This window comes from Mauremys mutica, chromosome 4 (assembly GCF_020497125.1).
Source record: "Mauremys mutica isolate MM-2020 ecotype Southern chromosome 4, ASM2049712v1, whole genome shotgun sequence".
NCBI classification, from domain to species: domain Eukaryota; kingdom Metazoa; phylum Chordata; order Testudines; family Geoemydidae; genus Mauremys; species Mauremys mutica.
Genome location: NC_059075.1, coordinates 118,536,014 through 118,552,545, shown reverse-complemented (window position 1 = coordinate 118,552,545; position 16,532 = coordinate 118,536,014). Strand labels below are relative to the sequence as shown.

General features: G+C 45.7%; 1 protein-coding gene across 1 annotated transcript in view; it reads right to left on the bottom strand.

The window, feature by feature from the left end:
• The window catches only part of LOC123369028 (NACHT, LRR and PYD domains-containing protein 3-like), an 81,221-nt gene that overhangs the window by 591 nt on the left and 64,098 nt on the right, over positions 1 to 16,532 (bottom strand). Inside the window, exons 11-12 of the mRNA XM_045014400.1 lie at positions 14,454 to 14,645; positions 5,370 to 5,540 (exon numbers count right to left, since the gene is read on the bottom strand). Of these exons, the coding sequence (XP_044870335.1) occupies positions 5,370 to 5,540; positions 14,454 to 14,645 (363 nt within the window). The remainder of the gene's footprint in view (positions 1 to 5,369; positions 5,541 to 14,453; positions 14,646 to 16,532) is intronic.

Sequence of the window (16,532 nt, the reverse complement as noted above, 5' to 3'; positions counted from 1 at the left end):
AGTTTTTGTGAAAGTAACCACATCTGGGCTGGAGAACCTTTTTGAACCTACAAACGCTGAGACATGAATCCACAACCACTGCATTGGCGGGTGTGGGTTCAGGTTGCACTATACTCAACATAACAAGCAGAAAAGCAAGGAAATGAAAAGCGAAGGCATTTGACAGGACGTACGTTCCAGACAGACAGAAAACACACACACAAAGCTTTAGCTCAGCCCTAGTGAGGATGGCAGCCTTCCAGGCACCTATTTCCCAAACATTAGTAAGTGTGACTTTCCAGAACTGCACAGAAGGAATAGGGATAGGTGAGAGTGGGGAAGCTGGTCTGAGTCTCACGGTGGGGGGCCGAGGATGGAGTATTGGAAGGCTGGCATCCCTACTGCAGCAGAGTTGAGGTTGCAGTGTAATGGACATATGCAACACATCTTGAAATACAACCATTGTGAAAGGTCAGAAACCATTTAATGCAGCTTGCACGTTTCAATCCTTCACAAAGCCATTTGCCCCTGAGTATCCCAGTTTGTTTTGCTCCAGATCCAGCTCTCTGAGTCTAGTTGGTTCTAAGAACAGAGGAGAGATTCCCACACTAGCAGTTGTGCATTTGCAGTAGACAATCTGCAGCAGTCGGAGATTTAGAATAGCCTTAGGGTTTGAAATCATCCTTTTTGTTACCTAAATCATACTGCAACCCTCTTGTAAAGGAAAATGAGAACTGCCCTATGTTAAATGGACAAGACAGAGAAACAGTGATCACTTGTGAATGGTCAAGACACATTAACTATAGGCAAAGAAAATGGACCTGGAGTTGAAACAAACTGAACTCTGTCATTGAGAATATCAAACACATTACAGGCAAAATCTTCACAAAAATCACACAGCTAAATGTCCACACGGTGATGCTTCCTCATCTGGTTTTGGACACTAAAGATGGAAGGGATGACATTGTTGCCCCTTTTCAACCCAAGCAGCCAGGCAAGGTTCAGGGCCCTGAGGATGTTCACATTGGAATTGATGGACTCTGCTATTTTCTTTGATGTAAGCTTGTTTATTTACAAGGAATGCACAAAGTCCTGCTACCCCAAATGTGAGAGGAACCAAAAACAAAAGTAGTAGCTTATTAGCTTACAGCCCCAAACCTCATTAGGCAACAGACCCAAAAGCTCTCACACTTTTGCCAGGGTCACACTGTGCTCACAAGCAACTGCTTGGCTTTTGCCCTGCTCTCTGTTATTGTCTGTCCCCAGTTCTGTTTGTTCTCTCCCACCCCACCAGGTCACAAGATGCAGTGGAACTCCCCTGCCCACATGGTGCTAGTTTCTGGGGAGACTGTCCCGTTTTGTTATAGGTATATGGGCCCTGTAAGCATTTCTTAGAACTATGTTAAGTAAAGAGTGTATCACACATCAGCTCGAACAAGGTTTTAATTCAACCCCTAACAAGGTTTAACACAGCACACATGTGTTTGGAATTGTTTAGAGCTGGAATGGTTTAAATCTAAATAGGTTCCAGATAGACAGTGAGACCCCAAGATCACACCTCCCATCTACTACAAGGGAGTGGTCTTGAATGTTTTTTATTTTTCATAATTGGAGATATACCAATCTCCTAGAACTGGAAGGGACCTCGAAAGGTCATTGAGTCCAGCCCCCTGCCTTCACTAGCAGGACCAGTTTTTGCCCCAGATCCCTAAGTGACCGCCTCAAGGATTGAACTCACAATCCTGGGTTTAGCAGGCCAATGCTCAAACCACTGAGCTATCCCTCCCCCCATTAGGTGTTCTAATGCACCTCCTATGGCTAGGGTCACCAACCCTCTGGGATTGGCCTGGAGTCTCCTAGAATCAGCATCGGGCTCCTGGGGACAACTGAAAGCAAATCAGGAGATTTTAATAGGATAGTTTAAGAAAATGACATTATGTCATGTTGGGGAGAGGGGGGAGAGAATCTCCTGGAATAGCTTCAGTCAGAGTTAGCAACCCTACCAATGGCTCCTTATCCTCACACCCATAGGAGTGAGCGTGATGGAGGAGGGCAGAGAATGTTTCTCTCTTTCCTTAATGACATGGTCTGGGCTGTTCTAGCAAGTCCTCTCACCCACGTAAACACCTTCACAGCACAAGGCCAGGCTTAGTGTCTCTTTGTTGTGCTTTTTTTAAAAACACAGAAATGATTTTATTTTCCCCACCACTGGAATTATAAAATCACAGCAGCAGAGGTGAATATTTACAAAGTAGCCCAATGCCCCCTTGAGATAATGAGAGCAAACCCCAGGAACAGTGTGACACTATAACTCATATTCTTTATGAAAATATACTCACGGTAGGAATATGGCATAGCTAAGATATGCTTCATGCAAGATAACTCTTGTGAGCTAGCATTGGAAAGGTTATGATGTACTGAATATGATTATCCTATTTGTATGCCTGTATCATTTCTGTATCTGGAATTAGGAATATTGACTATGTATCTGTATTTCAACTATGTTACTTTAGTTGACACCCCTGCTAACACTTCAAGTACAACAATGCAAAAGCCAGACAGCACTGATGGGCCATCAGCACTGACAATGAACTGTGAAAAGGCTTGGCCTTCCTGAGGCTGCTCCATGCTGCTACAGACTCATGGACTCTGGGATACTACAGCTACTGAATATTACCTGGGACTTCTTCTATCTTTCCACTGGAAGGGAAGGGGCATAGGCGCCAACTGCATGGGTGCTGGAGAACCCACAGGAAAAATTAGCAAGTGCTTCACACCTACTGGCAGCCAAGCTCCCCCCACCCCCACCTCACCTCTTCCCCACCTCATCCCCCCAGCATGCCACATCCCTGCTCCTTTCCCTCCCTTCCAGCACTTCTCAGGAAACAGCTGTTTCGCTGCACTGAGGAAGCTCTGAGAGGAAGGGGGAACAGCAGGGAGGCAGTGTGCTCAGGGGAAGAGGTGGGGTGGGGGTGGAGACTTGGGGAAGGGGGTGGAATGGGGGTGGGGAGGGGATGGTGCAGGGGCAGGGACTTGGGAAAGCGGGTGTGGAGGGAGAGGTGGGGTCTTGGGGGAAGGGGTGGAGTGGGAGCAGGACCTGGGGCGGAGGGGAAGGGGGGATGAAGGGGGGTCAAGTTTGGGAGACAAAGGATTCCCGCCTTATGTAAATCCTATTTAAGGGTGGAGAGGAAGGCAAACTTGTCTCCTCTCCTCCATGGCTGCCTGCCCAAGAAGAAAGACTATGAAAGCCACCTGAAGGGAAGGCAAGGGGAGAGTCCAGACTGAGACAGGGGTCCAGTCTGGAAAGAAATATAACTAAAACTCTGAACCACTGAAACTTTGCAACCTGCTTAAAATAACATTTAGGGTAAGAATTTACATTTTGTAACCTGCTTCTTAAGTATATTGAGCTTAGTTTGTGTGCTCAGTTTTATTTTCCTAGTAATCTGCTTTGTTCTGTTTGCCACCTCCTTAACTACTAAAACACACTTGTTATAGTTAATAAACGTATTTCTGGTTTATAGTATAACCCAGTTTATGTGATTTATAACTGGGCAGGGGGGAGGGGGAGATGTTGTTTATCTTCCTCCACATTGAGGGAAGAGGCAAGTTTCATATAACTTTGGGTGTGTATCCCAAGGGAGATGGACATCTGGGTGCTGTAGCAAGTTCCTTAAACTAAGCCTTCTCGGAGCGGATCTCTGTCTGTGCAGCTGGGTGTGGCCCTGCCTGTGTGCTTGGCTGGAAGAGGTTTGTGAGCCTGGCCCAGCAAGATCAGGATGGGGACTCAGGATGATAGAATAGGCTGACTCAATGGAATCTCAGCACACCAGCTGATATCCCAGGGTCCCCCGGGCTCCTGAGAAAGAACAGAGTTAAACCCAAGCAGCTCTGTAGCAGAGCTGCCAGAGACAAGCAAAGGAGAGGGTAAGGGGGAACTTGACCCTAGTGAGAGAGTGTCTTTAAGAGGGAAGTATAAAACTATGGAGACACCTTATCATTAGGTGTTAAGCTTTAAAACAACTTTTCTAAGAGGGACAGCATGCACTGTATAGGCAACACAAGGAAAGTTGAAAGCAGGCCTCTGCCATGGCCACCCACTTCAGCCTTGTCTACACTAAGGGAAAAAAAAATCAGATGTGTGGCTCTATCCAAGAGGAGCTCTGGGTTAGACAAGAGATAGTGATAAAAATAACCACCTGCCCCATCTATACGACAGCTTCCACTGCCGCTGCTGAAGCTCGATGGATCTGAATTTTGCCAGTAGAGATACAGGCCTCTGTTTTTTTGCTAATGTCTCTTTCCAAAGCCCTGTTCCTCCCAGGTTCCTTTGGCCAGTTCTTCAGAGTGGAACTGCTTTGCACACTCAGGGCACGATATTTCAGCTGGCTGCAGGGTACCTAAACTTTGGGATTCCCTCTAGCGAGTTATCTATCTTAGGAGGATGCCCTGAACAGCTGCCAAAGACTCCTGCACGCTACTCCAGTATCTGTAAAATCAGGGTCAAGGCCTGGGTGAGGGCTGGCCATTCACGTAGGACTCACACGAAGCACTCACCCCAGCTCTGTCACTGCCATGGCAAAGAGCTCACACTCATTCCTAGCCTGTTGCCTGAATCAGTTAAAGGACTTGACTGGCTGGTGCATTAGACAATTCCCATGTCAGATCCTACAGTCGTCTAGTTTGGAGCTGTTTGTGTGTTTCTAATGCTCCTTGCAAAGAGAGATTCTGCTTTGTGGATGGTGGGGAGAAGAGGAAGCAAACACTTTCTGAATATACAAAAGTATGGATTGTTGCCAGTAGATTTGCGGCTGCCTCAGCCACTGCCAGTATTAAAACTTCAACTTTGACCTAGTCTCTTACAAGTCGATACAACATGTGTCTTGACTGTTACTTATGCATAAATCAGGTTGGCTTCTAGCTGTGACCATGGAATTTTCTAGGTCTTCGCTAGTGTCATTCTTGGCAGATCACGCACATAATTCCCGTACAGGAGGGAAAGGAAGCAAATTTTGACCATGTTCCAGGAAGTGCTGCTGGATTTGACCTTAATCCTCATTGACTATTTCTTTTATTTACTCAAGATGTCAAAGCAGTTACTGAATTTAAGCCACTGGTGTGCCCCTCAGTTGTGCAGTGGAAAGAAACATCAGTTGTCACCAAAACCCTCAAGTAACAGAGATTTCGGCACTAAGTGTTTCTGCCCAAAGAGCACTTATCCCCATAACTACCCTTTCTGCACCTTTCTCAGTTCTTTAACATCATTTATAAAATGGCACCCAGCACAATGTTCCACTTGCTGTCTGTAATGAGCCACATATACAGAGATTGGAGAGTGAAGCAGAATTGCACTTACCTGAAAATTGTAAAGAGAACCAGCAAATACTTACACCAGTCTCTGCAGTTTGCAGTCGGGATGTTTCAGTCCTTCACACAGCAGCTTCACTCCTGAATTTGCCTGTTTGTTGCCTCCCAGATCCAGCTCTTTCAAAGTTTGATTTGTACTGAGAACTGAGGCAAGATACTTGCAATCAGAGGCCATGATACCACAGTATCCCAACCTGCAAAAGACAGGCAATTGTTCACTTGATACTCAAATATTCACTGTGTCCGTAGTGTGTTTTCCTGGGTTCTCTTTTCCAGAATTGTAGCACTACAGTAATGCTATAAGGATGGAGTCCTGGATGCCCCGTATTTACGGTTACATTACATAGTTCAGTTTAACAAAAAATAAATAAAAATCATTTTTAAAAACAAGTGCAAGTTTCTGCAGCATGGCCTGAAAAAGGGTTCTACTCTGAATGAACATATATGACAGCATGGGTCAACAAGACAGGATTAGAAAATGAACACAGAGTTGTGTAGAATAGATGAATGTGGGTCTAAAACTAGTTCCACACCTTAGTGAGGAAGAATAGATGTTCTTAACCTTTTTTCTCTGTAACACCCATATATAACCTCAGACAGTGCTTTTCAAACTTTCTTCATTTGTGGACCCCTAACAAATTTTGAATGGAGGTGCGGACTCCTTTAGAAATTTCAAATGGAGGTGCAGACCCCTTTGGAAAATCTATTTTCTGTATATATAGTTGAATTCTATTCAGTCAGTTTTCAGTCTAAGTCTTTCACGGATCCCTTAGACATAGTCCACAGACCCCTACAGGTTGAAAACCACTGACTAGGATCCTCTTCACTATTTCAGAAAAAATATACTGTAATGTAGATACCTTATTAAATTAATTTAAATCTTCTTGTGAATGTTTAATTTTTAGTCTTTTTCCTAAAGAAAAATTGATTATCAACTGTTGGTATAATTTGGAACTTAAAAAACTAAACAAAACAAAAAAGAGGAAGTTACTCACCTTGTGCAGTAACAGAGGTTCTTTGAGATGTGTGTCCCTGTGGGTGCTCCACTTTAGGTGTTGATGCGCTCCTGTGCTCATAGCCAGAGATTTAAGGTAGCAGTGACTGGATGGGCCGCACATGTGCAAATCCTGTTTCGCGCTGCCTCAGGCGATTAACTGATGCTGTGTGGCCAACCTGCCCCCCCACCCCACACATACTTCCTTCTCTGCTGCAGAGTCTGTATAGGATAGAACTCCGAAGCAGAGGGGAGGAGGGAGGGTAGTGGAGTACCTACAGGGGGACAAATCTTGAAGAAGCTCCATTACTGCACAAGGTGAGTAACTTCCTCTTCATCTCCTTCGAGTGCTGTCCCTGTGAGTGTTCCACTTTAGGTGACTTCAGAGCAGTGCCTTCCGAGGGAAGGAGGGGGCTTCAGAGCTGATGTCGTAGTGGATGAGAGCACCATGTGAGCAAATATGGTATCGGAAGATGTGTGCTGTAGCAACGCATAGTGTTGTGTAAAAGTATGAGGTGAAGTCCAGGTTGCAGTTCTGCAAATTTCCACAATAGGGATGTGGTTGAGAAAGGCTATTGACCTTGAGAGACTCCTAGCAGAATGTGTGCAGATCCCCATAGGTGATTGTCATTCGTACTGTAGATAGCAAAGTTTGATACAGTCTGATAACCATTTGGACAGGCATTGTTTAGAAATGGCGTGTCCTTTGGATTGATCAGTGATGGAAAGAAATAGTTTTGGAGACTTGCAAAATGGTTTCATTCTGTCGATACAAAAGGTGAGAGCCCTATGGATGTCCAAAGTGTGTAGTCTGGATTGTCTACTGTCCATATGTGGCTTTGGGAAGAATGTGGGTAAGTATATCGTTTGGTTGAGGTGAAAGAATGATACCACTTTAGGTAAAAATTTAGGGTGTGGTCTGAGACACACTTTATCTTTAAAAAAGATGTTATAGGGTGGGTCAGCCATGAGAGCTGCTAGTTCTCCCACCCGTCTGGCCACTGTAATGGCCACGAGAAATGCAACCTCCACAGAAAGGTGTGATATGGAGCTTGTAGCTAAGGGTTCAAAAGGGGGTCCGGTGAGGGTGTGGAGGACCAAACTGAGGTCCCATGGTGGAACTGGTTTTCGCACAGCTAGATAGGAATTTGAGAGGCCCTTTAAAAAGCGTTTGGTGATGGGATGCATGAAAATCGAGAATTGGTTGATTTTAAGATGAAAAACCATAATGGCTGACAGGTGGATGCGGATTGAGGGTATGGAAAATCCAGTTAGCTTTGAGTTTCAGGAGGTAGTTTAGAATAAGCGGTAAAGATGCCAACACAGGTGTGGTCTGTTTCCGTTGGCACCGTGATTCGAAGCATTTCCACTTACGTATGTATGTGTGCCAGGTAGTTTCCCTATGGCTCTTTAACAATATGTTCTGTACTTCTGTGGAAGATGTCATTTCAGATCCTGAGAGCCATGGAGTAACCATGCTTTGAGTTGAAGTTTGTGGGGATCCGGATGGATGATGCAAAAGGAGTTGAGGCAGAGGTGGGAGCTTGCGCAGTAGACAGACTGACAAGTGGAGAAGGTATAGATACTAGGTTTGTCATGTCCATGTCAGTGCTACTAGGATCACTCTGACCCTGTCCTGTGTTATTTTGCTGAGTACCTGGGGTATGAGAGGGATGGGGGGGGAAGGCATAGAGTAGGGGGGTGGTCCACTTGATGTGGAAGGCATCGCCCAGAGAGTGATGGCCGAGTCCTGCCCTGGAACAGAATTGGGGGCATTTGGAGTTGTGTGAGGTTGCAAAGAGATCTATCGTTGGGAGCCCGCACAATCGGAAGGTATCTTGGAATTCCCATTCATGGTCTTGATAGAACCTCCTTTTCAGAGCATCTGCCATGTTGCTTTGGCAGCCAGGTAAGTACGATGCTATCACATGGACGTTGTGTTTGATGCACCATTGCCAGAGGCGCATGGCTTCCATGCACAGAGAATGTGATCATGCTCCCCCTTGTCTGCTTATATAGAACATACTGGTGACATTGTCTGTGAGGATCTGTATTGTTTTGGATCAATAGCAGGAAGTGTGAGCAGGCACTGTGAACCACGCGAAGTTCCAGTAGATTGATATGAAGTTGGGACTCAGCTGTAGACTAGTCGGCCTGCACGGAATGTGTCTGTAGATGTGCCCCAAACCTAGGAGGGATGCATCCGTCCTAATGGTAAGGGTAGGCAGATTCTGTGTGAAAAGCACTCCAGTGCAGACGTTTTCTGAGTTGGTCCAGCATACCAGGGAATCCTTGATTGCATTGGGCATGGTGAGGAGTTTGCGTAAACTGTGCCTGTGAGGAATGTACTGTGTCCGTAGTCAGGATAGAAGACAGTGCATGTGTAACCTTGCATGACAGACAACAAAGGTCGTAGCAGCCATATGGCCTAGAAGCTGTAGGCATGTCTTGGCAGCGACCGGTGGGCTGTTCCGTGCTGTTGAGACTAACATGTTTAGACTCTGGAAGCGTTTTATTGGAAGGGAAGCAGTTGCTTCGAGGGAGTTGAGGACTGCCCCAATGAATTCGAGGCACTGGGTTGGTGTTAGGGTGGACTTTTGAAAGTTTATTTGAAGCCCTAAGGAGATAAAGAGGTGGATCGTACATTGGGTGGACAGTATGGCTGTCTGCAGTGCTGGTACTTTCAGCAGGCAGTCGTTCAAGTACGGGAATATCATTATGCCCTCTCTGCATAGGTGGGCAGTTACTACAGCGAGTACTTTCGAAAATACCCTCGCTGCAGTGGAAAGGCTAAAGGGCAGGACCTTGTACTGAAAAATGGTCCTGTGCTATTGTAAACCACTGGAACTTCCAATGCTATGAGTAGATGGAAATGTGAAAATATGCATCTTGGAGGTTGAGGGCTGAGAACCAGTCCCCCCTCTCTCTAATGCTGGGATTATGGTGCTTAGCGTGAGCATTTTGAATCTTTGTGTTTTTACAAAAGTGTTGAGTAACCTTAAGTCTAGAATAGGTCTCCAACCTCCAGTCTTTTTCTGTGTGAGAAAGTAGTGGGAATAGAACCATTTCCCTCTGTACCCGGCTGGTACAGGTTCTACAGCTCCCAGGGATATAAGATGGTTCACCTTTTCACAAAGCAGGTGTTTGTGAGAGGGGTCCCTGAAGATGGACGGGGAAAGGGGATGGGTAGGGCAGTTGGAGGTAAGGGGGATGGAGTACCCAGTCTTGATTATTTCCAATATCCATCTGTCCTTGGTGATGGAATGCCAGATGGGGTAAAATTGGATTTGGCGATCTCCAAAGATTTTGCCATTGGGCGATGGAGCCAGCATTGTGAGCGATGGGGTTCTCGAGCCCTCGACCAAGCCTTCAAATCTGCTGCCTGGCTGTTGAGGACTGGGAAGCAGTAGTCGAGGAGGAGGTTTTCTGTCTGCGGCTCTGCTGGTCATAGAACCTGTTGCGCTGAGTGTGTGAAGGGGTTCGGAATCGCTACTGAGTTTGTAAGTGATTTGTCGTCTCTTGTTCCTACGTGTGTGGATACCTAGGGATTGTAAAGTAGCCCTGGAATCTTTCAGTGTGTGTAATGACTCGTCGGTCTTGTCTGCGAAAAGCTGGGCACCTTCAAATGGTAAGTCCTCTACAGTGGACTGTACTGGCTTTGGAAAGCCAGACAGGTGAAGCCAGGAAGCTCTCCTCTTAACAACTGCTGTGGCTATGGATCTCACTGCAGAATCAGCAGATTTGAGGGCAGCTTGAAGTGCTGTTCTAGTGATGAGGTGACCCACTGTAATGATGGTTTTGTACTGTTCTCTTTTGTCTTCAGGAATAAAGCTTGTACAATTGGAAAGGCTTGCGTGGTTATTGTGATTGTATTTTGCCAACTGGGCCTCATAATTGGCGATTCTCAATTGTAATGTCACAGTTGAGTATGCTTTGCGACCACACGGATCAAGCTGTTTCCAGTCTTTGTTGTATGGGGTATTCCTATATTGCTGTTGTTTACCTCTTTCATTTATTGCATCTATAACCAGCAAATTTGGCGTTGGATGCGAGAAGAGACATTCAGTGCCTTTGGCTGGTACATAATATTTCTTATCGGATCTTTTACATGTAGGTGGAATCATTGCTGGGGTTCGCCAGAGTAATTTGACAGGATCCATAATCGCCTCATTCAAGGGGAGGGCGATTTTGGATGAAGTGGACGTATGTAATATGTCCACTAACTTGTGGTGTTATTTCTGGACCTCTTCCAGAGAAATGTCAAAGGACGCTGCCACTCTCTTGAAGAGATCCTGAAACTGCCTGAAATTCTCTGTCATGTTGGGAGGTGGAGGCATAAGTGCATCACCCGGGGAGGAAGAGGAAAGATGAATGTCGGTTATATTATCTGGATCTGAGAATTCTTCCTGTTCATCGACCCCCTGTTTGGAGACACTTGGGGGTGCATGTGATGGCAGCACAGGTGGTTGGCGTGCACCAGTTGCGGGCAGAGTGTTGGGTGTTCCCCGTTGTTGTTGTTGTGGGTATGGTGCCCACAGTTGCCAGAATGGCCACTGTGGTTGGAATGGCATGGGAGGCATCCAAAGCTGGCCGAACCAGGGTTGTTTTGCAAAGTTTGCTGAGAAGCCAGTGGCTGATGGTGCCTGTATGGCAAGATTAATTACAGGAGTGGAATGCTGAGGCGAGCAAGCCTATCATGTCCTCTTCACCCTCATCCTCCTCCCCACTGGAGCAGTGTGTTGACAACTGTGGAGAGCTGGGCTGTGAAAGAGCCCTGTGTATAGAAGCACCATTGGAACTGAGAAGGGGGGACTAAGGTACCGAGGAGACAGATAAGCCTCTGTGGTGCAGGAGTTGTTGTGATGTGGCCAAGGTCAGTGCCGGTGTGATAGGTGAGCACGGTATAATGTACTGCATTGTATTCAGAGGTGTCTGGCTGAAATTCATGGTGCCAACAGGTTTCAGAGTGGTAGCCGTGTTAGTCTGTATCAGCAAAAGCAACGAGGAGTCCTTGTGGCATCTTAGAGACTAACAAATTTACTTGAGCATAAGCTTTCCTGGGCTACAGCCCACTTCATCAGATGCATGGTGTGAAAAATACAGTGAGCAATATATATATATTACAGCACATGAAAAGATGGGAGTTGCCTTACCAAGTGAGGGGTTAGTGCTAATGAGGCAATTCAATTATGGTGGAAGTGGTCTATTCTCAACAGTTGACAAGAAGGGGTGAATATTAAGAGAGGGAAAATTACTTTTGTAGTGCTAATGAGACCAATGCAATCAAGGTGGACGTCGCCCATTTCCAACAGTTAACAAGAAGGTGTGAGTATCAGCAGAGGGAAAATTACTTTTTGTAGTGACCCATCCACTCCCAGTCTTTATTCAGGCCTAATTTGATGGTGTCCAGTTTGCAAATTAATTCCAGTTCTGCAGTTTCTCATTTTTTGATTTTTTATTTTGTTGAAGAATGGCCACTTTTAAGTCTGTTATTGAATGTCCAGGGGGATTGACGTGCTCTCCTACTGGTTTTTGAATGTTACAATTCTTGATGTCTGATTTGTGTCCATTTATTCTTTTGTGTAGAGACTGTCCGGTTTGGTCAATGTACATGGCAGAGGGGCATTGCTGGCACATGATGGCATATATCACATTGGTAGATGTGCAGGTGAACAAGCCCTAATGGTGTGGCTGATGTGGTTAGGTCCTATGATGGTGTCCCTTGAATAGATATGCAGACAGAGTTGGCAACAGGGTTTGTTGCAGGGATTGGTTCCTGGGTTGGTGTTTTTGTTGTGTTGTGTGTAGTTGCTGGTGAGTATTTGCTTCAGGTTGGGGGGCTGTCTGTAAGCGAGGACTGGCCTGTCTCCCAAGGTCTGTGAGAGTGAGGGATCATCCTTCAGGATAGGTTGTAGATCCCTACGCTCTACGCAAAAGAATAAATGGACACAAATCAGACATCAAGAATTGTAACATTCAAAAACCAGTAGGAGAACACTTCATAGTGCTGATGAATGCTCTGACTGGAGCCAAGGGCGGTAGAGAAGGAAGTTGGGGGGGTGGGATTGGCCGCACAGCATCAATTAACTGCCTGAGGCAGCGCAAGACAGGGTCTGCGCATGTGCAGCCCAACTGGGCACTGCTACCTTAAATCTCTGGCTATAAGCGCAGGGATGCAGCAACACCTAAAGCGAAGCACCCACAGGGACAGCACTTGAAGAAGAACAAGAGGCTACACTGTAGCCCTACACATTTATTTAAGCCCTTTTGTAGCTTACCATACATTTTCTAAGACTCCTAATTTTTCCATTTTTTATTATGTTAGAAAATGGTGAAGTACGTATTTATTTATTACACAAGGATTAAATTTTTTAGTCATGATTTGTGTTGAGCAGTATTTGAATGGAAATTGGAATTGAATTGAAAATGCACAAACAGCATTTTAAAATAGTTTTACTCAGTAAATAAAACTTAAATATGCTAGATGCATAAGGAAAAAAGTATCAAAGCACATTTTACATTTAAAAGTAACTTTTATTACTAATGCCTTTGTTTATCTGTAGTTATTTAATTGGACCGATTGACTGTGGTCTTCTTAGTGTATATGCAACGTGACTCAGGTAGCACGTGACCAGGTCCCAACAATGTTCTTCAAGATTTCAGAACTAGTAGATCTTATCCTCTCACACCTCATTTCTGTTCGTAGATTTGAAGAGGAAAACAAACTTTCCACTTTTTCCACTCCCAATTGGTTTCTCAACTTTGAAAGGGGTTGTCATTGAACTGAACTACTTGTATAAACTGAAATGAAGAAAATATTCTCTCTATGCCTGTAGATGAGGCTACTGATGACAAAAGCTAGGGTATCACTGGTTCCAGGTGCTTAGCCAGTGATTTCCAACAACTTTTGTCAGCAGTAGCCTCTTCTCTTGGTGCAGAGAGGAATACTGGTTTCTTTTCAGTTTATTCAAGTAGCTCCGTTTAATTACTAGTTCATTCAAAGTTGAGATTGGTAGTTGAAAACACTCTCAAACTGCTCAAAACACGTGATTTTTGCATCCTTATCTTTAGATTACTTTCTGTGACATTTCAACCACTTGTTCTGACAAATAATTAAAGGAAAGGCTCTTTGCAGTGTTGTTTTAACTATGTTGGCCCTGAGATATGAGAGAGACAAGGTAGATGAGGCAATATCTTTTATTGAACCAACTTCTGTTGGTGGAAGGTACAAACTTTCAAGCTACACAGAGCTCTTCTTCAGATCTGAGGGAGAAATTAAAAGTGTCTGAGGCTGTGGCTACACTTAGCACTTCAAAGCGCTGCCGCGGTAGCGCTGCCGCGGCAGCACTTTGAAGCGCTAAGTGTAGTCAAAGCGCCAGCGCTGGGAGAGAGCTCTCCCAGCGCTGTCCGTACTCCACCTCCCTGTGGGGAATAACGGACAGCGCTGGGAGCCGCGCTCCCAGCGCTGGAGCTTTGACCACACTGGCGCTTTACAGCGCCGCAATTTGCAGCGCTGGAGAGGGTGTGTTTTCACACCCTGCTGCAGCGCTGCAAATTTGTAAGTGTAGCCAAGCCCTGAGCTAAATACAAGTTGGGTCAGATTGTTAAGCATAAGGGGTAATGCATGTCATAGGAGGCCACCTGAAATGGAGTGGGAAATAAGGGTTGGATTCTTATGCAAAAGAGGTATGAGGTGGGCCATTAACAGTTAGCAGGCAGGTGTGTGTTACAAATTTTTGTAATAAGCCATGAAACCAATGACCCTGCTAGCTCCATGGTTTTTAGTGTCTAGCAGTGCTATAAATGTGAGTTCCCAGGCTTGCCTTTTGAAGGTGTTGTGGAGGTTTCCACTGAAGAAAAGTATTGAAAGATCAGAAGAGAAGTGATTGCTCAGTGAAAAACGTTTGCCCCTGGGTAATACGGTGTTTTTGTCTTATTATTTTTCTGTGTGAATTCATTCAATAAATGGTAAAAGACAAAAATGTGTGTGTATGTGTGTGTGTGTGAGAGAGAGAGAGAGAGAAAACTGGTTTGTTTCTCATGGTGGGGAAAGTTGGGGACGGGCAGAGCTGGGGATGTGATGTAATGAACAAAAATAATTAGCGTGACTTGCCTGAGTATCTCCAGTTTGCAGGTTTTGTCCTTCAATCCTTCACAAAGCTGTTGCATTCCTGAATATCCGACTAACAACACTGAATCTCCCAGTTCATTTCTCTCCAGGTCCAGCTCTCTCAGAGTCTGATTGGTACTGAGGACAGTGGAAAGATCCCCACAACAACCAGCTGTGAGTGTGCAGTAAGACAGCCTGTAGAAGTCAGAGATTTAGAATAGTGTTAGGGTTTGAAATCTTCCTTTTCCTACCTAATTTGTGGGGTAAAGGAAAATGAGAACTGTCTTATGTTAATTGAACAATAGAGAGAAGCAATGAATGGCAGACACACAAACACAGGCGAAGAAAATACACTTTATATAGACACATGGAATTCAAACAAAGTAAACCAAGCATCTATCACTGGAAATATAAAACGTATATACAGGAAACTTTTTTTTACAAAAATCACACAAATAAATGTCCAAGTGATGATGTCTCCCCATCACGTTCTGGACACTAAAAATAGAAGTGATGCTATTACAGGTGTTTGGAATTGTTTACAGGTGGTGTGGATTAAATCTAAAGAGCGTCTTAAAGAACACTGAGACTCCAAAACCACACCTCTATTTCACCTCCCAGCTGCTGTAAGGGAGCAGTCTCAGATGCTCACTTCTGGCTGATGGTAGGGTGTCCCACCTCTTATGGCTCCTTATCTTCACACTCACGTGGATGAGAGTGATGGGGGAGGGCAGAGAACTGTCTTCTCTCTTTCCTACATGCAGTGTGTGGTCTGGGATATCTTAGGCCTGGTCTACACTAGGAGGTTATGTCGAATTTAGCAGCATTAAATCGAATTAACCCTGCACCCGTCCACGCAACGAAGCTATTTAGTTCAAAATACAGGGCTCTTTAGTTCGATTTCTGTACTCCTCCCCGACGAGGGGAGTAGCGCTAAATTCGACATGGCCATGTCGAATTAGGGTAGGTGTGGATGGAATTTGACGCTAATAGCTCCGGGAGCTATCCCACAGTGCACCACTCTGTTGACGCTCTGGACAGCAGTCCGAGCTCGGATGCTCTGACCAGCCACACAGGAAAAGCCCCGGGAAAATTTGAATTCCTTTTCCTGTCTGGCCAGTTTGAATCTCATTTCCTGTTTGGACATCGTGGCGAGCTCAGCAGCACTGGCAACGATGCAGAGCTCTCCAGCAGAGGTGTCCATGCAATCTCAGAATAGAAAGAGGGCCCCAGCATGGACTGATCGGGAAGTCTTGGATCTGATCGCTGTGTGGGGCGATGAGTCTGTGCTTTCGGAGCTGCGCTCCAAAAAACGGAATGCGAAGATCTACGAGAAGATCTCCAAAGCCATTACAGAGAGAGGATACAGCCGGGATGCAACACAGTGCCGCGTGAAAATCAAGGACCCGAGACAAGGCTACCAGAAGACCAAAGCAGCAAACGGACGCTCCGGATCCCAGCTCCAGACATGCTGCTTCTACGAGGCACTGCATTCCATTCTAGGTGCGGCCGCCACCACTACACCACCACTGACCGTGGACTCTGAGGATGGGATAGTGTCGATGGCCGGTTCCTCGGAGATGTTCGCGGACGGGGAAGATGAGGAAGGAGATGAGGAGGACGAGGCAGTCGACAGCGCTTACAACGCTGATTTCCCCGACAGCCAGGATCTCATCATCACCCTCACGGAGATCCCCTACCAACCCTCCCCAGCTGTTAACCCAGACCCTGAATCAGGGGAAGGATCAGTCGGTAAGTGCTTTAAACATGTAAACATTTATTTTTAACAGAACAGGAATATTAACAATGGAAAAGAAGGTCAATATGTACGGGGATAGAACAGAAATCCTCATGGGAGAGCTCCACGAAGCTCTCCTGGAGGTAATTGAAAAGCCTCTGCATGAGGTTCCTGGGGAGAGCGGCCTTATTGCGTCCTCCGTGGTAGCACACTTTTCCACGCCAGGCTATCATCAGGTACTCGGGTATCATTGCCTCGCAGAGCATGGCGGCATAGGGCCCTGGTTTTTGCTGGCTTTCACGCAGCATGCGGTCTTTCTCTGTGTCACTGATCCTCATCAGGGT